Raw genomic sequence first — 24,543 nt, forward strand, 5'->3', positions numbered from 1 at the left:
AATTCTAAATTCGATACATTATGCTAAAATAGATAGAAATTAGTAACTTACAATATCAAGTAAACATCCCAGACAACGTCAACACTCGATTTTATCTTGATGTTAAGAAAGTGTACATAATTTATTAATAGACCAGAATCTGCTGTATTTTGGGAATCCACCAGCTGCCTACTGGAAGCTCGTTTTCATCAATTAAGAATTCTGTAAACAGTAGATATTTGTATGGCCGTGAATTCGCACTACGCACGACTTCCTTAATTTCGGACTTTTTAAAAAGTTGAAATATTTTTTTTCAAATGGTCCTGTTATTTATTTGATGACTTGAAATTCAATTAAAGATAAGCTAAGCTACAATTAAAAACTAAGATCGCAACAGGATTTTTGCATTTCAGTAGTGCAAACCCTAATACTGGCAGGCATAAAACCATAGAGTATTCTTAATAAATTAAACAAAATGGTAATAGAACACAACTTTATCTTGTCTAACCAACTTTTAAGTGACCTTTAGGTTTCTAATGTTTGAAAAACAATATTATAAATATGTATTAAATCGTTCGGTCGTGTTCCTGTATTTGCCAACTAGTTTTTTTTAAGGTCAAATGTGAAAATGAGGCTTATTTTATTTGTCATTATAAAATTTTAAAATTGATAGTTTGTAATATGGTCAGCTACATTTAAATATCCTACAGCTATTACCTGCAAAATCGTTAAATCTTATAAAAAAATATTGAAATATAACTATTATTAGGTTATTTGAAAATAGCTAATTAGTATTCGTCAAGGCTTCTTGGGACACCGTTACCTTATCAACTTATTATTTGAGCGCGCGCGGCCACCACGAACCAAGAGGAATGTGCCACTCACTAAAGTGCATTGGTGAAGGTCACATTTAGGTCAACACTAGTCAATCTTTTCGTAATTACACCGGCTCCCTAACTACAATAGCATTCTTTTTATTCGATTTACGGTGTTGCTAGATACACTATTGTGTAACTTAGTGTTTATCTGCTATACTCGTTAATTAGTGACTAAATAGTCTCTTGTTAAGATTTTTTATTGTCTGATAGTGGACTAAAATTTAATTATGAAATGTTTTAACTCCGACAGATGTCATTAACGTTTTAGTCAACATTTCAAATGAGATTGTTCTCTAAATAGATCTATCTTCAGCAGTCGTCATCTTAATCTTAGATTAAAAAAACTCACATTTATTGTTATCACTGAACTTGTGTGTACCGTTCTCGGAAGTATAAGAGCCGTGTAATTTTTTATTCTAAGAATTTTGATATACAAAAACAAATGTAACCTTAGTTAAATTATCGTATCTATTTGTTTATTTTACAATATAGGAAAAGTAGTTGCAGATTTTCAATTTACACTTGCAAGTTTGCAATTTCTAATGTAAGCATATTTATATAATCGAAAGTTATTTACTTTAAGTTTATGCAAACTGTTTTGACCGAAAATTATATTATTGTCAAAAATCTAATAATGTCTATGGCCTAACCGTCGATTTTTGGCGCCATTTTTCCTTCTTTACAGATAGGTATTGCAAAAATTTGTGGAAATTGATGATAGATATTGCCATTTAATCTTTTTAATGAACGAATTAATATCTTATCAGTATAAAATATTGTTCAATACAAGCTTTTAGCATTATAGTAAATTGAATCATATCAAAGAAAAACAAAAAGGATAAACAATTACGAAAAAGACTTTATAAGATAAAGAATAAACATGAAACGTTTATTATCAATAAAAATATTAATAGATAATTTAATTTACACGTATCTGCGAATTTTTGATTCTAGTAATCAAATATTAAATTTTGATTGGGTGGATTATTCACTGCAAAATCAAACAATTTCGAATACTTATTTAAATTTAATCTTATAAATATTTTTAGGACCTTACCTACATATTAGTGCGAAATAACTTTGTTTCTTTATAAAAAAATAAAAGTTTTATGCATAAAGTAATATGCGGAGATGTTTTTTTCGGTTTTTCTAGCGGCATTTAAACATGACATGTCCCTTGTTACAGTTACGATGTCAAAGTTATTCTTAAATATTAATGCATGATTTATCAAGGATTTAGGATTATAACTCAGCTTTCTATTATTAATATGCTTTTTTATAATTTTCTTAGAATGGGGGAGGTGATCAACGACAACCATTCATCCGCAACACTAGAAGAAATAAACTAATTTATTTGCATAATATCTACATCATTTTAATTATAATGTCATTAATAAATGTTTTAAAGGTATTATGTTATGTAATTGTACAATTTTAATTATATGTAATCACTTTTAAATTGAGATTTGAAACATTTGTTTTAATATCTTATAATTTTACGCATTTTTTAAAGTGCAGCTTTAAAAATCCGAAGAACTGCATAGAATAATACTAGCGTTCAAGAGTAAGAATATTTTAGCGATGACTTGTTTATTTTGTTTGTATTGTACATATAAAGACACTAACATATTTATATTTGAATACAGTTTAACACCTTTCCAATTTGTTCGTATATAGTTATGCATAAGTGATTTACGCAATTCAAAGCGTTGTGTCACAGAACCTTCACGGTCGCTAGGGGACTCGCCTTTCATTTTTAGGTAATAAATACTGTTAATTGGTATTAGCTAGAAATATTTTCATTTTTTATTTTCAATTAGATAGTTGCAATTTCATAATAAATTAACTATGAACTTCAACTTTAAAATCCCACTAATAGGTTACTGGATTTGTCACTTTTAATTTAAATAATTAACTAGGCATCATAAGGCCTAGTTAATTAATTAAGTTTTGGCCAATCATTAAGTGGTTAAATTAAAAAAAAACACCAAAGTTTCAAATATGAATATATTTATAAAATATGAAGATCTAATTAAAATATAAATTTATAATAATAATAACTTTTGAATATTATCTGTTGTACAGATCATCAAATAATTTTAAGGAACAAAAAATAAAATATATGATTTTACAAAAAAAAAATTCTACTTCTGATGTGCGTAAAATATTGTTGACTTAACAAAATAACTATCACATAAAAGATTGAATTACTCTAAACAATATAGTAAGCGGAGTGCACAAAAATTAAGCAATAATATAAAAAAATAATGTCAAAACATAATTATATAATGATATGTTGAAATGCTTCCAAATAATGCTGAAAAAACCCAAGCAGTAATTTTGTATGACTAGCGACTCGCTTAGGAGATAATTTGAAAATGCCGTAATACGTGTTCACATGCAAAACTGTATATTTTTCTACACTCGTACATCTCTGATTATAAGAATACAATAAAATGGTAAGAAAGTAATTGATCCTACCGATATAAGTAATACTTAATATTATTCAAATAAAAAAAAGAAAAAAATTGTTTGTTGTTTTTTGCATTGAATAAGCTTCAAAACTATTGAACAGATTTGAAAAAATCTTTCACTGTTGGGAAGCTACATTATCCTGGGTGATATTGGCTATACTTATTATACTATTATTTTTAATTCCGCGCAGAGGAAATAGCGGGCAACTGCTAGGTTTACGTAAAATGGTATTGTTAGTTAAACAAAAACATTTAAATTTAAATGCACGACATAATATTATTTCTGTAGTGGATAACAATAAAAATAATCTCATATAGATAACATAGTACATTGAGTAGTGTTTTATCATATACATTTCCTTGTTTCCACTTACAAGTAACTCTAATATACAGATTTATTTTTTGTATTTTAATATCCATCCCAATGATAATATAAAATAACTCTACACAAGTATTTTTTACAAAACAATTTTGATAAATGAGTTAAGTAACGTAATAATTGTTTCGAGTATAATTTTATTCTAGGTCTACTGAACTAGAATTGCCAAGAAAATGCTTATATACTTTACATTGTATATCTAAATACCTATAGTATCATATTTACAAAACTTATTTACCTATAATTGTGTTACAAAAATAAGTATTTCTATGTCATGAATATATTAAACGATTGTATTTTGTTTTACTGAATATCAATTAATACAGTTTTTAAGTTAAAAAAAATCAGCAATAAAGACAATAATCAAATAAAAGAAGTTCGGAATTTACATATCATATTTGATATCAGTTAACAATGAATAGTCCTTAATATTTTGATACAAAAACATATTAATTTGTATTAAACATGGAATGTTGTTTAAATAACAACAATGGAATGTTTAACATAAATGGATTTTGTAACTTAAGCCTAAATTTTTAATTGTTAAATTTTATGAAATCTTAAATTTTCTAAGCAATACTTAATATTTCATTACTATAGTAAATACATGAAATAAAAAAAACATTTTATATGCTATATACATACAAAAAAAAAGAGATCGCCTACGTGAAATCAATAATTTGAAAGTTTACTCTACAGTAACTGATTTAGCAAGGTTTCTTGGACAATCAACGTTGCATCCTCTCAACACAGCTATATGATAGGCCAACAACTGCATAGGAATAACAGTAAGGACACCCTGTAAACAATCTACAGTTTTCGGTACTTCAAGGTACCGTGAAGCAAGATCCATAGTTTCTTTATCACCTTCCTCGCATACAACGATAGGTCGACCTTGACGAGCTGTAACCTGCTGTAGTGCGTTCATGCATTTAACGTAAACTGGATCACGCATAACTATCATCATAACCGGCATAGAATCATCAATAAGAGCTAGAGGACCATGTTTCAATTCACCAGCCATGATGCCTTCACTGTGCATGTACGTTAATTCTTTAACTTTTAAAGCACCTTCCAAACAGGTGGCAAAATTGTATCCTCGACCCATAATGAGTAATGATCGTTGGCGATAAAGATCCTCAGCTAAAGCTTTCACTTTGTCATCTAAAGCTAATACTTGTTTAATCTTTATGTCCAATTCATGCAATCCAGCAATGATGTCTGCTCTCCTCTTTTGCAAAGAAATACGATCTTCACTTATTACTAGGGCAAACATAACAAGTGATACAAACTGTGAAGTATAAGCCTTTGTTGAAGCTACACCAATTTCAGGACCAGCGTTGATGTGAACACCACAATGTGATTCACGGCAAATGGAACTACCGACAGTATTTGTTATACCAACAATAAGAGCGCCATGACGTTTACAGTAACGTAGAGCCATCAAAGTATCAGCCGTCTCTCCTGATTGTGATATGAAGAAGCACACATCATCTCTGAAAACTGGGGTGTTTCTATCCAAGAAGTCAGAAGCTAACTCTACCATTACTGGAAGTTCAGTCAATTCTTCCAAAAGCTGACGAGTAGCCACAGCACTGTGGTAACTGGTACCACATCCTATCAACATAAGCCGTCTGCAGCGCTTTATCTCTGGCACATAATCTTTAATACCACCAAGGGTAACAGTGCCATCTGCAAAATTCAACCGTCCTCTCATAGTATTCACAATAGATTCAGATTGCTCAAAAATTTCTTTCTGCATGAAATATTCATAGTTTCCTTTCATAATTTGTTGCAACTCTAATTTCAAAGTGAATATTTCCCTTTGATGTGGGTCATTGCTGCTTGTTGACATGCGGTGAATGCTAAGGACACCATCTTTAATATGAGCAACATCATCATCTTCAAAATAAAGCACTTTATTTGTGTGTTCAATGACTGCTGAGGCATCTGATGCAAAGAAATACTCCACATCTCTCTCTTCCTCGGGCTCAAAGTGAGCATGACTGTTGACACGAGGTACTGAAGGTACAACTCCCCTGGTAGCTTTATTGTTAGTGTACATGATAGGAACATGGTCACTGGAGAGCCGGCGACGTGTCTTGATCCCAACTAGTAAGGGACTACCACGCCTGGTTGCAACACACTCATTAGGAAAGTATCGTGATTTAAAGCACAAAGCAAAAGCACCTTCAAGTTGTTGAATTACCTGTTCTACCAATTCCTGGAAGCTGTAGTCCTTGTGTTGACTGTAGATGTGGTGAACTAACTTTGCAATAGCCTCCGTGTCAGTCTGGGATTCAAAACTGTAGCCCTTGTTCTCCAGGAAAGTTTTAACAGCTTTGTAGTTAGTAATAATTCCATTATGAATGACAACAAACGCATTGTCCTCTCCAGAGCGCTGAGGATGCGAATTGATGGCACTCGGTTCTCCATGAGTAGCCCAACGGGTATGTGCAATACCACAATGAGATTCCACACTTTCATCTACACCCAATTCAACACTGCGCTCCTGAAGCAATTCTTCGAGTGCCGCTACTTTCCCGCTTCTTTTAATAACCGCAATATCTTTTTCATCGGCAGCATCAACAGCGACGCCTGCAGAATCATAACCGCGGTATTCCAAACGTTTAAGCCCGTTGACGAGAAGTTCCAAAATTTCTCGGCGCGTTTTAGGTGTAAGGTGATTAATATACGCGAATATTCCACACATCGTTAACGAAGTAGAGCGAATACGTTGACTCGAGTGCACAAAACCACGAACGACTGTGGACTGTGAGCAATACAACGTGTAACTGATATCGAAGACCTTCGAATAACTCCTACCACTAATAAGATACTTTCACTTACGGCCATGCACACGTCATCATGTTTCGTTATCGCAGATACAGCCTAGTAGCGTAAATATCGGCACAAGCAGGGGCAAAACCAGTCTATAATCACTCAATACATTCAAAGCAATTGACATCTGCGATGGGCTGACAGTTCTAGGTTGGTGCTTTGCTGTCAACTGTCAAAAAACATACTTTGACATCTAAGTGTCAGTTTGACAGCAATGCTAATTGCTTTGAATTCTTGGCTCAAACTAAAAACCATACAAAATCTATGGTTTTCCAGGAATGTAAACACCTCGCCATGTTACGGAAACCCCACAGAAGTTTTTATCACAATAATAGCAACAGCAATTTTTTTTTGAATATCAATGCGTAACACCCTTTCGTGAAAATTTGGTTCAAGCAAAAAAATCACTGATAACTCCGGTATTGCACCAAATATTCTAGTAAATGATATTTCTACGACTTATTTAAAATATTTGGGTACCATACTAAGGTTATACAAGATCATGAGTTATTCGCATATTTCAAAAAAATGGTAAGTTTCATCAAAAAACAGAGTAACAGTGGATTGTAAAATTACATCTCTATTCTTCTTTTCTATCATGACAGCAAACATGTCTGAGATATCAAAGTTTAAACAGTTGAGACAAGCTTTACTTTCGTTGTAGATATTCACCCGTCCTGCAATGCCCAATATGCGGTATAAACCACACCAATACAATGTTTCATGTATTTTACACTGTTATTTTAATGCCCTTTTTCCGTATAGAAATGAAATTATTGCCAATGTAAAAGGAAGAAAGAAGGTGAACATAAAACAAGATTTATTTTACCAGTAGCTTCTTTATTGGTTTTATCAGGATTAAGGTCTTTACAAAAATTATTGAAAAAATTACAAAGATACATTTAGCTTAAAATGAGTTTCAAGTTTCTTCATACCTATGAAATATATAATATAAAACCTAATATAATACGGCCTATTTAAATTGAATGTTTAAACCTTTACACTGACATAAAATTCCAACGCCAAATAAATTTAGTTTCACAAAGAAACAGGTTAGGAACAAAAATCACGTTGCCTACACTCTTTACTCGTACTTCAAAATTTTTAACCAACGTTTTCAACGTTTTAAAATCGTACTGCTAAATCAACTAAAGGGATCCGGTTCTAAACCGACCCTCTCATTTTATACACTCTGATGTTTTGCTTTACTCTTAAATCTCTAACATATCCTCTACCGTAAGAAAATAACGCTCTTAAAAAGTATTGTTAACATCTTTGAAATAAAATTATTACAAAGAAATGAAACGAACAAAACTTGAAGTTACCAACTAACAAAAAAAATGAATCTTCTAAAGGACAAACTGAGTATTTATAACGAACATTAAATTTAGACAAGGTAACAAGTGAACGAGCACGACGTAGTGAAACGGTTTAAAAATCCAATAATGGAGCCGTTGCCTTTCCTTCTAAACTCTTTCCGATGAAAGAATAAAACGTAACGAGCTTTCAAGTGCGGGAACTCAAACTTGGCGAGTAACTTACGACTAAAGTAATCACAAATACATAAACTTAACACATAAGCGTAACTAAAACGAATTAACTTTAAACACATCTCGCTACGATAAATGCACGTAATACGGGGGGAGGTGATGTCACCAGTGAAGAAGCTATGATTGTTGACATAGGGAGACGACAACGATAGTGAGGGCTCGGTGATGACCGATGCGCCGGAGCGACCGCCAGCTGCGCGCACCGCGCCGCCGCCCGCGCACACCGCAGCGGGGGCATTGACAACACGGAACGAGGGGGCAGAGGGGACAGAGAGGGGAGAGGGGGGTGGCGCAATGTTGCAGGCGATCGCTACCGGCTGCAGCACAATGATTGATGTGCCCCATAGTTATTTCTTCTTCTGCGCCTTCTCGGCGGCCTTGGTGATTTTACCTGTGGTCACCTCCTTGAAAGTCACGCTCTGAAAAAAAAAATATAAATATTCAGACAGGTCATCAATTAATTATTAATCTGACCAGTGACTAGTTTTGAAATTGCTGAACCGAATTATTCAACGTACTTTGTATTCATGTGATGGATTAAATGCGAGGTTACCTTAATGACGCCGACGGCGACAGTCTGGCGCATGTCACGCACGGCAAAGCGGCCGAGAGGCGGGAACTCCTGGAACGACTCGACGCAAAGAGCCTTGGTCGGCACCAGCGTCACGATCGCCGCGTCACCAGACTTAATCGACTTCGGCTCCACCTCCGTCGTCTTGCCTACACTTACAAACATCATTGTCAACAATAAGGTTATTATATATATTATACATACATTCAACACACATAAGACAGCGACAACATGGTGACTCCTGATCTAGATACAGAACATCGTGTTCGCGTATTGTTTTGGGACGAATGTAGTCTTGTAGCATTGGTACGCACCGGTACGACGGTCGCACTTCTCCTTGATCTCAGCGAACTTGCATGCGATGTGCGCCGTGTGGCAGTCCAGCACTGGCGTGTAGCCGTTGCTGATCTGCCCCGGGTGGTTCAGCACGATCACCTGCGCACATCGCAATGTGTAAGACTTGATGTTACCTTCTCATTGTTAAACATAAATAAAAACATTTTGTTGATAACCTGTACCTGAGCAGTAAAATCGGAGGCTCCCTTGGGGGGAGAGTTCTTAGAGTCTCCGGCTACGTATCCGCGGCGTAATTCCTTCACCGAAACGTTCTGAAAATAAATTTACTAATAACTACCAAAAAAATCATGCAGCAAAAAGATAATTTTTACATTACTCTCGTACTATATTATTACATTAATTTTTATGCAAATATGTCACGGGCTTACCTTGACGTTGAAGCCCACGTTATCTCCGGGCATGGCCTCGGGCAGCGCCTCGTGGTGCATCTCCACAGACTTCACCTCGGTTGTGATGGCGGCCGGAGCGAACACCACCACCATACCTGCACAAAGAACATGTCTTCCAATTCAGCCACACAGTATGCAAATGCGCGGCTACGATGTAAGTTTGGCTCTTAATCAAACTCACCCGGCTTGAGGATGCCGGTCTCGACGCGGCCAACGGGCACTGTGCCGATGCCGCCGATCTTGTACACGTCCTGCAGCGGCAGACGCAGCGGCTTCTCAGTCGGCCGCGACGGGGGCTGGATCGCGTCCAGAGCCTGACACCATCACACCATTTCTTAGTAGGTACATACTAAGTTAAAAATAAAAACTTTAGCCGATGATGTTGACGTACCTCAATGAGGCACTTGCCCTCGACCTTGCCGTCCTTGCGGTCAATGGTCCACCCCTTGAACCAAGGCATCTTATCAGACGGCTCAAGCATGTTGTCGCCGTGCCAGCCGGAGATCGGCACGAATGCCACGGTCGCCGGATTGTATCCTAAACACGATAAAATTAAAACATTTCTCCATAAACGATTATAACTAAATTATAAAAAAATATTGCACGTCGCTTACCAATCTTCTTGATGTAAGAGGAAACTTCCTTCTTGATCTCCTCGTAGCGCGCCTCGTGGTAGGGCGGCTCGGTGGAGTCCATCTTGTTGACGCCCACGATGAGCTGTTTGACGCCCAGCGTGAAGGCGAGCAGCGCGTGCTCGCGGGTCTGACCGTTCTTACTGATGCCCGCCTCAAACTCGCCCGTGCCCGCCGCCACGATCAGCACGGCGCAGTCCGCCTGCACACATATTTCACATATTTCTCATATTAACATACCAAATAAAGGCATAATTTTTGGTTCATAGATATTGAAATTATTATTATAATTAGAGTGAAAAGTGTGAAGAGAAAGTTTTATGTGATTAAATCTATACTGGGTTATTTTATAGCTAGCTTGCCTGCTTTGCCTGTCGTCGATTTTTAATTAAATATTTCTGGGTTAACGCTTATACTTACATGTATTAAAAATATTCACTTGAGATTAAAAAAACATCGAGATGTAAGAGTTCCCCAACGTTGCAAAACTTAATAAATGAATAAGAAGCAAAACAGAAGTTAATAAATTAATGTCAGTCTTCTGCAGTTTATACATAAATATGTAGACAATGTTGCGTAACCTAGCGTGCTGTTATGTAACATAATACTTAGTTTTAAAAATAAACGTATCTAGGATTTTCATTTATTATATAACTTTATTTTAATAATGGAAAATGGAATAAACCAGATACACTGCAACAATCTTATTTGGTCTGGTAAGAGGTTCACCATCACGGTTATTTCTGTCATAAATGTATAACTTATTTAGGTAAACAAAATGATATAAAAGACTTATGAACACGGGCCAGATAACTTTTTTGTTCTATACTTTTAAAAGGAACTCATTAACTGATTCTAGTCACTATTGAGCGAGAGATCACGTTTCTGAAGAATCTGTGCCCGGCGATAATGTTATTGATAAAGTTCAATATTTCAGAAGTAGTCTATTTTTTTGAGTGAAATGTAATATGGTGAATTCCAATAAAAAATGAAAACCTAAATTTATGTCGAAGTCACGAATGATACAAATGCTGGGACGTCGGAGACATAGCTTACCTGCGAGGTGCCGGTAATCATGTTCTTGATGAAGTCCCTGTGGCCGGGCGCGTCAATAATGGTGACGTAATACTTGGCCGTCTCGAACTTCCAAAGCGCGATGTCAATGGTGATACCACGCTCGCGCTCCGCCTTCAGCTTGTCCAGAACCTTTGCAGATAAAAGTTACTTATTAATATCATTAAAGGAATTCAGGTTGGGTACCAATAAAATATTTTGGTGCATCCTGTATTCGATTTCGTCCATGACAATTGTGGCATCTAATAATTATTAATAACTATAATAAATAGGTTTTTTAACATATAAAATAAACATTTTAAAGACTCAAAATAAATGCCTAAGTTTGCCTATTCGTACACTATACTTAATGTAGTCGCAAACAAATTTATAACTACGCAAAATATCTCGTCAAATTCAATTTATGTTGCTTTAAATTTCCTTTACCAGAGTCAATTTCCTATCGACTAAAGTAGTTAGCGGATGATATTGCATCGCCGCAGTAGCTGGCGTGCCATGCGCCAACTTTGTTATTGAATAACGTTAGTTGCTTTGACATTAAATGCACAGCCAATTAAATTGAAGTCCATTTACTCTGTGAAATTTGAATTCCATCTACGTCCATCAAAAAGTAGTTCATATAAACACTGTATGAAATGTAGTAACTTTTCTTTGAAATAAACTTATTCACCATAAACAATGCCTATTCCAGTTGAAAATAGAGCAACTACCATTTGCAGAAAAAGAAATTAAAGTTAATGAAAAGTTTACCAGAATTGTAGGGCAATGCACAGTTTCATATACTTTATAAATTTACAATGAAAAAAATAATATGAAAATGGTCTAAAAAAGCTGTAGCTTTTTTTTTAATGTGTACTTACCCAGGCGTACTTGAAGGAGCCCTTGCCCATCTCCTGGGCCTCCTTCTCGAACTTCTCGATCGTTCGCTTGTCGATGCCGCCGCATTTGTAGATGAGGTGGCCGGTGGTAGTCGACTTGCCAGAGTCCACGTGACCAATCACAACGATGTTGATATGAGTCTTCTCCTTACCCATTTTAGCAGATTAATAAATAGTACAGTTACAAGAGTTACGATACCTGTTGAAGATAAAACAAATGCATGTTAAGTTACAAAGTGTAAATTTTTATTTAGTTGGACAGTAATAAACCTATGAATATTTCAAGTAAAAGGCGTAAATCGATTTTGATGGGGGTTTTAGAAATTATTAAATTCATTATACTTTAAGTTAAATGTGAGCCAACACTTTATGTTAGCTTTGCATTAGCTGCAACATGCGAATATCTATTATTAAAAAAATAAGGAAAGTAAGATGCGTCACAATATTGATTTACAAAGATTACATAAAGTTATGATACAGTTCTTGGGTATTGTACAATATATCCTTTTTGATCACTAGATTTAAATGTTCCTAGTTCCTAGTTATATATATTACGTATTAATTACCTAACAGGCGAAACCGGCAAGACTATCACTAAAAAAAATTACATAAGGCGTGGGCTGCCTTGCATCAAAATCGATAAGTTACTGTATGGGAGCCAGGCTGCAGGGCAAGACCAATAGATTCCTTTGCCTTGTATTCTTTTTGACTGTGGAACAATTTTCATATTTAAAAACTAACTTTACCGTCTCATATCTGTTTAAGGGCAACGCGCTATTAGTTAGGAAACGAAGCTCAAAGGTAGTGTTAATTGTTCTATGAAAACGTTTAAAAAACGGTTTAAAATATATTTTAAAGTAGTACTTATTGGAGCACGAGGTCCGCTGTAACGTAATAACGTAAGACGAAGAATTAAAAATTCAATGAACGATTCACTCTACTTATCTATTTTGTAACCCGTTACAATTAAAGTACAAAACTTGTATTTAACAAAAGATATCACCAACTAATTTTAATTATTAGACAAAAGTCATTGGAAGAATCCGAAGATCTCGTGAATTTAAAAAAATAATTATAATATCTGCGAATCATAATCACAGATATAAAGTTCTTCAGGTCTATCCTATTAAAAACGAATATGAACAATTGTTAACAAACTTGTTACAAGAAAATCAATATATCATTTGATGTAACTCACCGCAAATTGTAAGCTAAAAGCAATGCACTCGGAGTACGTAATACGAACGACTGCCTATCGCAGCAGAATTCTGGGACGAGTTGCCTCGGCCCCGGGCGTGCGCAGGACGTCCGGAACGTCGATACAGCCAGCTTCCACCCAAATATAGACAATTTGTCATAATAGCTACCACCGGCTCTATACTGCACGAGTTGGGTGCGTTACGCTTAGATAAAAATTGCTATTTCGACAAAATATCAGACTTTAATTTTATCTTAGATCGATCGTCACGATTTCCAATTTTCAACGAGAGAATCTTTCGAGATGTCTAGAACTATTTAATTACTTTTTAAATTATTGCACATTACCCACTGTGAGCGCATTCATTCTAAACTTAGCAGATGTCAACGATTAAATATATGCACAATAGCGAAGACGTTTCAGATTTAGACTTTTCGCATAGAGAAGCGTGCCATGTGCACTGTCTACGCAAGCAGCTCGCACCGGAAACAACAAATGCCAGCATCTCAAACATGCATAATGCATTCTTTCTTTAATTATCCGCAAATAGAATTATTGTACAATGACATATGAAAATATTGAAAGTTATAATCACAGTATGTCATAATATGACAATATCCGTGGATCGCCTTGAATTCGAATTTAGAAGCGGTACAGAAACTAGTTAATAAGATTAAAAGCTTATGATATCTTCTAATATAACTACTACATTTAATGCAAAGCAACATAATGTACCACATGGGTAACAAAATATGGACGAAAACACTATGATATCTTCGTAAAAACCTCAAATTTTCTTTCATTAATATATGCCAAATTAATACTATAATAAACCCTTCTTTGGGGCATCATAAATAAAATTTGTTATAAAACTTTATCAACAAATTGCGTAATTACTAAATACCACCCGATACCGGCACAAAATAAGACCCGGATTATAACATATACATGAAAAATTACCTACCAAAATTAGAAAAGATCCGACTTTTATCCTTACCAAGTTATATAAAGGAAGGCAATTGAAACCTTTAATTAAAAACAAGAGCTTACCTTTGCAGCCGCTGTCGCGAATTTTCCGACAAATTTTCAAGCATGCGCCGTAGTCCCTTCACCCGGGAAATGCAATCAATAAAATCAGTTGCAGCGCTTTTTATTTTCAATGATGATTTTAAGTAAATATCTTTGTTATTTCAACTCCAATAATTCAGATAGCCGTAATTAAGGATACGAGAAAGAACAAACGTTCACAATTTTATAAGATAAATAATATAGTACGAAAACTCGGAAGTATTCGATATATTTTTCAGTTCTCGACTGTTATGGCCAGTGTTGTGTAACTGAAAAGTTCAAGATTTTATTTAAAGAAACTATAATATTCAAAGAAATAAAAGAATTCATTTTCAAAGAAGAAAATGTGTGTTTAAAATCCAAACTAGAAGATTTTTTTATTTTACTGTATTTTTTGGTGCTATTTACAATTAATCAAATTATGCTACTGAAAGATTTCTAATGATTTTCAAAAATGGCAATGTTCTAAAATCAACTATTAAAAAAGGCTCAAATCGTTATTTTATTATGGGCAACTCCTGCTTTTTAATGCATTTATTCTCCGACTCTGCTAAAAAAGAACAGTATTTTATGCTGATATTGTTACCTAATATTGACGCAACATTTGTCCATCCATGTATAAAGTTACGTTATTTTTGCCATAGACTTGCTAATATATTTCCTCAATGATTCGTTCGCCAATGCTGAAGTGTTCCGATTTGTTCAGTAATTCTGATGCATCGACCTCTAAACATACTTATGCTGCCAAATACCTTGCGCAGATTACTCGCCTAACTTGGCCAGGGTAATATTTATTGAGTAGAGCTGTTTAGCCAATATACTTTAGAAGTGACTTACCAACCAATATACGGGCATTTTAAATTAAAATGTATGAACATCTCATGCATTTTAATTCCATTGAGTTCAGAGAATAAATGATTTTTAATAGAAGGACTGAATGTAGAGAAGTTTTTAGGGCAATTGTCTTATGTTTTTTTGAATAATTTCAATCTTTTGCTTCTCCATTAATTTGAAACGACACTAATAATTTTAAAATATGGTCATAAATTAATAAATGAAACAAATAACTGATAATTCATCGCTTTATTGGTATTAGGTAATAATTTATAATTAATCCTTACAATTATTTTCTTTGTTGAATCATGTAATAAAATTACAATAATAATTTTAAATTTAACTTTATAAAATTTCAAATTATCAAAATTAGAAAAAAAGTTAATAAAGATGTAATAAAAATCTAATTGATATCACATCCAAAGTAGTATAGTGCTTATGGCAGCCTTAATAATAAACCAAACATTTAAGTATTAAAAACTAGAATACATAGTTTAATTTGTAGATTTTTATAGCGAATATATATTGACTACACCATAATGAGTTCTACATAGGAACCCTAAGACCTAAATTCTAAACAAATAATAATTAAAAATGCCTAAATTCCATTCAATAACATAAAAATTCTAAGTAGCAAATAAATAAAATATAATATTGATAAATGTTTGTATTTACATCGAAATTTTATGTCATTTTAATTTTAAATTAAGTAAAAATGTTACATCATTGATCACAATAAGAACGTGCACATACGAGTTATGTTTGGAAATGTTTCGAACCTCTGAAAATTGATCTATTTTATCTTGTTTCATTGGCCTAGTATAATCATGTAGCGTAATATTTCTACAAAAATTTCCTTACTTGACCCAGAGCTCTCACGCACTGGAATATGTTTGGGCACTATGTTTAGAGTATACATATATATTTTTTGTTAAATAACGTTAATATTTGCATCTTCAAATTTCCGAAAATGTGTTTTATATCAGAATTTTCTTATTGAGATCCATTGATACTGGAATATTTTTTTTTACATAAAGCTGAAGTAAATAGTTACTAAGCCGTATTTGATAACAAATAGGTATATATATTTCTTATTAGAAATATAAGCAATGAACATATTTTTAAGTTACTTTAGACAACTAGTTTTCATGCTACACCGTTGAATGTACTAGACATTACATTTGGAATGTGTTGAATAATCAAATAACCGCTATGAAAATGTTTACTACTCCTCTATAAAAAATCTTATAGCATTTGTATATTAATAAGTTCGAAATATAAATTAAGAAAAAAATAGTTATTTACTCCACCAGTGTTATAAACGTCTAAATATAACGTCTCAAACTAATAGTTTCAATTAGCAAGTTCAAATCACAGATCTATAAAATAAACATTCTTATGTAAATACAAAAGTATAATAAGATAGGAAAACACTTTTTATTTGCCAGCCGGCCACGGTAGGTAGCTTCCCCAGCCTTTACCTGAATTTGGATCTTGACCTAAAAAGATGCAGAATTTTAGTTGACTAGAGTTAAATAACAAGTGAGTTTACATTACACGCAGAAAATACTTCTTACAAATATTATAAATGAGAATGTTTAGATGGATGGATGGATGAATATTTGCTTGAAGGTGTCTCTAGAAAGACTGAATGGATCTTGATGAAATTTGGTTTATATATAGAACATAGCCTGGTAGAACACATAGGCTGCTATTTTTTTTAATTCCGTGCGGACGGACTCGCTGGCGTCAGCTAGTTCAAAATAAGATCACCACTCGACTTATTGGAAATTACATTTCATTGTGGTGATAACGCAATTATTCGTTATTACCTGTATATATATTTAATTGTATCACTACAATACTATCTTTAAAATATTCGTTAGCTTCTAAATACAAAAATAGTTACCTTTTGCAATCGCTTGTATCTTTTGTGTCTCGTCCGGTGTGAGGGTCAAAATCTTCTGAAGTACTGGGATCAAACGACTGCGCTCGTCACCAGGAGGTAACGTGAGAAACTGAAAAAAAAAACATATCTTATAACAAATGACCAAAGTATGTATTCATCTAAGTATAAACAATCACTAAAGTGAGAAGGATCGTAACAGCAAAGCATCACTCACATTTCAGATCTGTTTAACAAAACAATACTCTTACGAACAGTATACTTAACTACTTTTTGCTATTACTTTCAAATCATTAAGACACAATGCCACAAAACCAAAGACAATTGTAATACACTTGCCATCTGTCGACCATAAAGTCAAGAGCTAGTTTATTCATTAAAAAAAATTGAGAGATGTATGTATAAACGGTTTTTGAGTTACTTGTCGTAACAAGTTCAAGATAAGTCGTGTTGTACCTTGAATGTGACATTCTTCATGTATTCGGTGTTGTGTGCGTGTGCGGATGCGCCGCGCACTCGCCGCAGCTCGCCCTTCAGCAGCTCGCTCAGCTGCGCCATGCGCGCGCACTCGCGCTCAGACTCCGCCAGCAGCACCGTCACGTGCTTCACCCTGCATCATCATTACCATACATCCATCACTGCAGCCTTTACCAATATGTTACTAGACCAGGCCTTTTCCCTTTGGAATGCACTCGCACGATATCATCATACCATCTGGCTGGTCATATCGGTCATACTTTTTTAAATATCAGTTTACGCTTTGTTTGATTCAGTAATTGTAAAAATGTATTTATTGATTTAGAATAATTAAAATTAAAAATGTTTATAAATGAAGAAAATTTTATAAATTACGCCAAAATATTAAAAAAAAATGGATTTGTATTCATATGAATCTGATATCTAACAAACTGCTATAGAACACAGCTCAAGTCATTAGTATTCTAACATTGAATTGTTTCATATAAAATAGAACTCTATAGAATTGTAACAATAAGGCAACTATGTTACCTCTGCTGCTGCCCTTGTAATTTCCGCCGTAACTCAGCAATCTCCTGCTCCGGCGTGAGGGAGAGCGCGGCGGTGTCCAGTGCGTCATCATCTGGTACCCCCTCCTCCAGCAGCCTCTCCAGTGGCATGGGGGAGCGCCTGCCCTCCGCGCTGGTTAAGTACGGCTTCGACAACGGTGGAGAGGAAGCGGACTCCGAACCCTGCGGGAAAGTAAACACAATTATTTTTACGGCTGAAATATTGTAACGATCAATTGCGATGCTAACATTGGTTAATTTTTAATAAAATAATAAAAATAAATAATTAAAATTTGTCACAGAAGTAGTACTTTAGTTTTACGTTTTGTTCACCACAAACACAAAATAGTTACAATCATATTACACGATACCTCTCCTTCTTCCCTCGGTATCATGGTGACATTGAAGTCAATTTCACCATCGCTGATCTCGTCTTTAGGGATGACGGGCAGCATGTACTGCTTGTCTGGCACGCGCTCAGGTTCACCGGACTTGCGCTCCAGAGCGGCCGCCAGCTGCGACCGCAATGATTCTGTCTCTTTCTGCAGTTTCGTCTCCAACTCGACTATCTGCGCTTTGTAGCACTGTGTTAAAGTGGACACCTGCAATAACATGTAGAAAAATTATAAAAATAAATTCCTAGAACATTAGATAGTACAAAAAGAAATTTACGATGTTCGTTTAGATTTATAACTGAGTTCGGTATGTATAGTCATAGCAGCATACCACATGTGCTAAACTATAGCTATAGTCAGTTTGCTGTACGACATTCAATTCTAAATGGGATGTAAAATAAAAACTTTAAAATGTGTACCTGTAACTTGTGCTGCGCCCTCTCGGACTCAAGCTGGTGTGCGAGGCGTGTGAGGTCGGCCTGTAGGCGCGAGGTGCGCTGGTGCGCGCGCGCCGCCTCCGCGCCCGCCTCCGACACGCGCTTGCGACACGCCTCCACCTCCGCACACTGCTCAGAATACTGCGCCCTGACAAACATACAAATTAATCCCTCCAGAAATTGATATAAGATTGAACTAAAATAATCAACGCGGTAATACAATTCAAACTTATGTAGCAATGGTCAATAATTAACAAGAGACTCTGAAATTGCAAAATATGAAATTGATTGCGTCTTCCCTCCCTCTTCCATCTAACCTTAAAACTAACTAACAATCGCAAACACAAACTTATTATAAACAACAACTTAAAGAACACAAAAATCTTAAATTAGTTAAATATTATTCAAATAAGTTTACTGTAAACTGTTCAAATTGGCAGTGAGGCTTTCTATTTGAGCTCGAAGCGCTGCGGTCTCCTCCTTGAGCTGCTCCTCATGGCTGTGGTCCACCGTCTGGTTTTGACGCAACACAGCCTGAGCCCTCACCTACAAACATTAAACATTCACATATATATTAGCTTTACGTCGCAATAAGAGCGAGACAACTATATCATAGTTTGTTTAAAAAATTGTCCAGTATTGTTGTAGTTGTTAACTTCTAAACAACTTACTTTATAGCTTGTGTATTCTGTTTTTAAATCGGCCAATTCAATATTGGTAATTTTTAACTTTTCATTTATATCGGCACATTTGAATTCTAGCCTTTTCATTTTGTTATTTAACTCCGACTTCTCTTCTCCCAAGCTTATTATTATTTTCTCCTTATCACTTAAAAGTGCAGTCATTTCTAACTCAGACTCTTCAGTTTTTCTTTTCTCATCTTCCAAATCTTGCATCAATTTTGATATAATATCTTTCTTAGAATTAAGTACGTTTTCTTTTTCTTTGCCATCTTCAATGGCGTGATGCAACTCCTCTTTTAATAATCTATTTTGTGTTTCTTCTGCTTTAATTTGTTCTTCTAATAATTTTATTTGCGTCTTCATAGCATTAATAGTTCCTTCTTGCGTGTCTATTGTAGATTCCATCTGAAATAAAAAAAAATGAATAAGTAGTAATTAAAATGAATTGCAAACTACATAAAAGAATTTTTGATGAAACTATAACAAACTTGAATAATTTTCTTTTTATTTTCTTCCATCTTAGTGGTGAGATCCTTCATAGATCTTTCATAGTCTTCCATTTCAAGACTTAGAACATTTTTCTTCTTCACATCTCTAAGAGCTTTATCTAATTGCTCTTTAGTTGCTTTATGTGCTTCTTTTTCTGCATTTATCTGTTGCTCTTTCGTCTGCAGTTCCGCTAAAATTTAAGAAAAAGCAATGAATATACGTTTAAATGTCGATGATTTTAGTTTTTGGAAGAAAAACATACCTTCTAAGCTTTCTAATTTACTCAACGACTGTTTAGAAGCTTCTAGAGCTTGAGTCAATGATTTAACTTTTTCATTCAATTCGACAATTTCCGAAGTTTTTTCGTTAGTTTTAGTTGCACCATCTATGTCGTCACTTTTGCTTGTAGCTATCGGTTTATTTTGATCTCCATATACACTTTCATCTATCATTTTCTTGAGTCTTACATTTTCTTGTTCCGTGTTTTGTAACTGAGCTGTAACTTCTTTCAGTTTACGCTTCAGTTTAAGCGCGAACAGCCTTAGTTTCGTATACCTGTATAAACATGTTTATTAATGGCATAAAATAATAAAAAATAATATATACAAATAGAATAAGACAATTTACTTGTCCTCAAATGTCTCGTCTAAGTCCTTCATTCTAGAATGTTCCTCGGCTTTGGAGATTGTGGATGTAGACATGTCGTCATTAGGCAGTTCCGATGCTAGAGGAATTATACAAAAGCTTTAAGCAAATTATAAACATAAATCAATGTGTCAAGACTTTTGATTATATTTAATGACGGTAAGGGGTTTGCATTTATAACAAACACATCATTGTAGCTACAAAGGATTACGTTTCATCTAATTTAATCTAAAATAATTAATATCAAAATCATACCGGAGGAAAACGTTTGCTGCTTCAACCTTTCTATATCTTCCTTTAAGTTTGCAATTATGTTCTCTTTGTCAGTTAGCATTTGAGCGACGTTTTCTTTTTCCAGGGCAATTTTTTTCATATCGTCACTGTTTTGATTTGTTATTTGATTTGCCGTTTTTAAATCACATTCTAAAGTTTCAATTTTCCGAACTAAATTCGCTCTTTCCTCTTTAATCTCGTCTCTATCTTTTTCCAAAGATTCAATAAGTTTTTCCATTTCAGAAACAGCCTTTTGCAATTTGGATATCGCTTCACCGCGTTCCTTGAGCACTTCATTTATTTCTTTCATTTCATTTAACAATTCTGTATTTTCTGTTTTGTAACTAAGCAATTTAGATTTTGCATTTTCACATTCACTAACAATGTTATCGTAGTCATTTACTTTGGCACGTAATTCTTTAGTTTCCGTTAGAAGAGACGCATTTTCTTGTTTATATGCAGACAATTTTGTTTCCAGCTTAACTATGTCTGCTTGCAAGGAGACATTCAAATCTGATAAATGTTCACTATCATCTTTTGGTTGTTCCAAAGATAATTTAAGAGTATCTACTTCTTCTCTTAACAAGCCATTTAAGTCAAGCAAATCATCATATTCTTTTTTCAGCTTATCATTCATATCTTGCAAAGTAATTATTTTTGTTTTCATTTGGTTAATTTCTGCATCCTTTTCCGTGTTATGACTTTCTTTCAGAGTCAAAATTTCTTGAGATAATTTATCAACTTGCGATTTCTTTGTATCCACATCTTGTTTAAGTGAATCAACCTGATTGATATAGTTTTTATTCTGAGTTTCTAACACGGCAATAACATCTCTGGAAATTAATTTTTCTTTTACTAGAATTGCTTTTTCGCTTTCAAGTGCCTTAACTTGCAATGTCAACTCATCAAGCTTTGTTTCATTGCCTGCTTTTTTGTGTAGATATTCACAAGCTCTGCTGTAGTCCTCTTTAACTTTTTCATAACTCGCGCTAAGTTCTTTATTTGTCTTATTCATTTTTTCTACTTTTCCAGTTAAATCATTTACTTTTTCATATAATGATCCATTTTCTTTTACAGTTTTATCCAGCTGTGACTTTAATACTTCGTATTGTTTCAAATCGATAGTGGTGGTTTCTTCTTTAAGCATCAAGTTGTCTTGTGTTAGATCACTAACTTGCTTTTCCAAATTGCACAATTCATTTTTCAAAGCATTATTTTCTTCACTTAAATTTTTCATTAAATTCTGATGTTCTTTCATATTACAGTTATTTTTTGCCTCCATTAATTCATTACGTAAATCCAGAATTTCATCATTTAGGGATGCATTTTTATTATTTAGTTCATTAATTTGCTTGTCAAGTACTTTGGATGCTTTTAAAATTTCATTCTGCCATTTGGGGACATTTTCTGAATATTCCTTTACTGTTTTAGATAAAATGAATCTTGAATTCTGCAATTGATTAATACAAGCAGCACATTTTAATATCTTATCTTTATAACTTCGCAATTTAACATTTACCTTATCTTTTTTATTTTTTTCAGACTCATATAAGTTGGTCATTTCTTTTGCTTTATTATCTAGTATGCCAACTTTTTCTTCATAGCTGCTTACTTTAGCTTCGATATCAAGCTCTAGCTGTTTAATTATTTCATTGAGCTCTTTAATTTTGAGCTCCGACGAGTCATCTGCAAAAATAACATGTGTGAATTTTAAACAAATATAACTCTTATACATCTTAAAAGCTTCCAAATTTCAAAACAGTTTTAACAGAAACTTGAGTTTGCGCACTTAAAATATAGAGTTAAACATGAAAAGAAACCATGTGAATGAGAAATGGATGTGCGTTCTCAATTAATTTAAAGTAGACAATTTATTTGCAACTGCAGATGTCCATGGACAGTGGTCGCTTCTCTAATTCGGCGAATTTCAGTGGTTCATTGTGCCATCTTATGAAAAAGAACTAATTTTTTAATTCATTACATCACATCACCTGTTTGAAATTTTTGTTCAAGTATCTGAAGTTGTTCTCTCTGCTGCAGACCAATGTTGTTAAATTCAGCAATCCGTGTTTCCATGTCTGATAACTGAGTAATGAGTTGTTCATTTTCTTCCACAAGACGGTTATTTTGTCTCTTAAGGGATATCATTTCACTATCATAATCTGACAACTTTAGAGAAATGTCAGCAATACTTTGATCCTTTATAATTAAATCTGCTTTAAGCCTGTTGATTTCATCTTCGAAACTATGGCACTTTTCACCGAGAGCCTTCACCTTTGCTTGTGCTCCATCTATCTCAGTTATGTAGTTAAGTTTTTGTTCTGTTAAAGAATCAACAAGTTCTTGCAGGGTTTTATTATTTTGCAGATAGGTATTCTTTTCAGTTTCACATTTTTCCAATTGTTGTTTGTAGGTTTCAGTTTGACTTTGCAATTCTAAAAGATAAAACTCTCAATTATTATAAACATTGTAATAGAGAACAATACAAAAAATTTAATTTATTTAAAAATGTATGCCTGATAACCTAGCCTGAAATAATATTGTAAACCAAAAAGAGTTATACAACAAATTTGTAATTGTAAACATAATGAAAACACAAAAATATATATCCAACACACACAGATATAAAGTACTGGAGTATCCACATACATGCATTTTCTAAATATTTATGATCTATACAGTATATTAATTTCAAATTTAGTATCAACATTCATTTTTCATTTTAAATTTAACATTTAAAAGTAAGAAATAGAAACTTATTAAATGATAATATCCATTTGCTTATTAATCTAATAAATAACTTACCAGACTTTGCCTGCTTAGCTTTTTGAGCTATCGCAAGTAATCCTTTACATTTTGTTATTAGTTCTTCTTTTGACAAGTCATCAAAAGGACTCTTTTTCACACCATCTGAATTCTGAAAGACATTGTGCTATATATTTTCAAGACATTTTCAGTAAAACCTTATCAGCATATACTATATATACTATACCATACCATCTTCTTCCTATCCTACCTTAAATGACAAAATCATTTTAATATCTTGTGTGCTTTGGAAATCGCAATGTTGTAACAACAGTGTATTCAAATGTATATTAAACAGACAGGTGAAATTTGTTAGTAAATGATAATAAGATGTGAAGTTTAGTTTGCTGCAATATATTAGGCAATTTCTCTGTAAGTGGTATAGCATCAATAGAGGCCATTGTATCAATGTTTGGTGTTATATTACTACCTGATCTCTATATGATCCGAGATGTTGAGATTATTATTATAATATTGAAAACATACACATATATACATACAAACATTTAGAAATGTAAAAAGGTTCAGATCATATTTTTTTACCTTTTTATCAGTCTCCATGCTTGATCTCAGAAGGTATTCTACAGCCTTGTATGAACATAGACTGAACGGATGATTTTTTTAAAATGAAATGCACCCGCAAATCATGTTTGTTCGATTTAAACATAAAGCATTATCGAAATTAAATTTACAGATGACTACACCCCTTGTATTTTGAACTGTCAGCTTGATAAATATAATTCTTTTCAACGTCACAAACCACAAATGTCAGAATAATTGGTC

The 24,543-nt window shown here is 33.8% G+C and overlaps 3 protein-coding genes across 6 annotated transcripts; all 3 read right to left on the reverse strand.

Annotated features, from left to right (window-relative positions):
- Positions 1–4,137: 4,137 nt before the first annotated feature.
- Positions 4,138–6,672, reverse strand: LOC106117160 (glutamine--fructose-6-phosphate aminotransferase [isomerizing] 1). The gene has a single exon (XM_013311291.1). The coding sequence runs from the start codon at positions 6,421–6,423 to the stop codon at positions 4,399–4,401; it is 2,025 nt and encodes a 674-aa protein (XP_013166745.1). The 5' UTR covers positions 6,424–6,672; the 3' UTR covers positions 4,138–4,398.
- A 704-nt stretch (positions 6,673–7,376) lies between these two features.
- On the reverse strand, positions 7,377–14,472 carry LOC106117161 (elongation factor 1-alpha 2). 3 transcript variants are annotated; one of them, XM_013311292.1, is made up of 11 exons: positions 14,251–14,472; positions 11,985–12,201; positions 11,107–11,256; positions 10,033–10,252; positions 9,810–9,955; positions 9,600–9,732; positions 9,398–9,513; positions 9,191–9,280; positions 8,987–9,107; positions 8,655–8,821; positions 7,377–8,520 (listed from the first exon to the last, which is right to left on the reverse strand). In XM_013311292.1, exons 2-11 carry the CDS (start codon positions 12,156–12,158, stop codon positions 8,449–8,451), a joined length of 1,389 nt encoding a protein of 462 aa, XP_013166746.1. In that variant the 5' UTR covers positions 12,159–12,201; positions 14,251–14,472; the 3' UTR covers positions 7,377–8,448. The 3 variants fall into 3 exon arrangements, with proteins under 3 accessions (XP_013166746.1, XP_013166748.1, XP_013166747.1); XM_013311294.1 differs by lacking the exon at positions 14,251–14,472 and adding an exon at positions 14,165–14,223; XM_013311293.1 differs by lacking the exon at positions 14,251–14,472 and adding an exon at positions 13,201–13,310.
- Positions 14,473–15,748: 1,276 nt separating this feature from the next.
- LOC106117275 (GRIP and coiled-coil domain containing 185 kDa) lies at positions 15,749–24,522 on the reverse strand. 2 transcript variants are annotated; one of them, XM_013311503.1, is made up of 16 exons: positions 24,304–24,522; positions 23,761–23,872; positions 22,947–23,390; positions 22,475–22,641; positions 20,938–22,405; positions 20,665–20,761; positions 20,300–20,592; positions 20,037–20,227; positions 19,537–19,953; positions 19,284–19,411; positions 18,848–19,013; positions 18,405–18,635; positions 18,017–18,216; positions 17,465–17,618; positions 17,012–17,120; positions 15,749–16,601 (listed from the first exon to the last, which is right to left on the reverse strand). In XM_013311503.1, exons 1-16 carry the CDS (start codon positions 24,319–24,321, stop codon positions 16,540–16,542), a joined length of 4,257 nt encoding a protein of 1,418 aa, XP_013166957.1. In that variant the 5' UTR covers positions 24,322–24,522; the 3' UTR covers positions 15,749–16,539. The 2 variants fall into 2 exon arrangements, with proteins under 2 accessions (XP_013166957.1, XP_013166956.1); XM_013311502.1 differs by having other exon boundaries at positions 20,938–22,641.
- Between the last annotated feature and the right edge of the window lie 21 nt (positions 24,523–24,543).

This window comes from Papilio xuthus, unplaced genomic scaffold (genome assembly GCF_000836235.2).
Source record: "Papilio xuthus unplaced genomic scaffold, Pxut_1.1 DF827680.1, whole genome shotgun sequence".
NCBI classification, from domain to species: domain Eukaryota; kingdom Metazoa; phylum Arthropoda; class Insecta; order Lepidoptera; family Papilionidae; genus Papilio; species Papilio xuthus.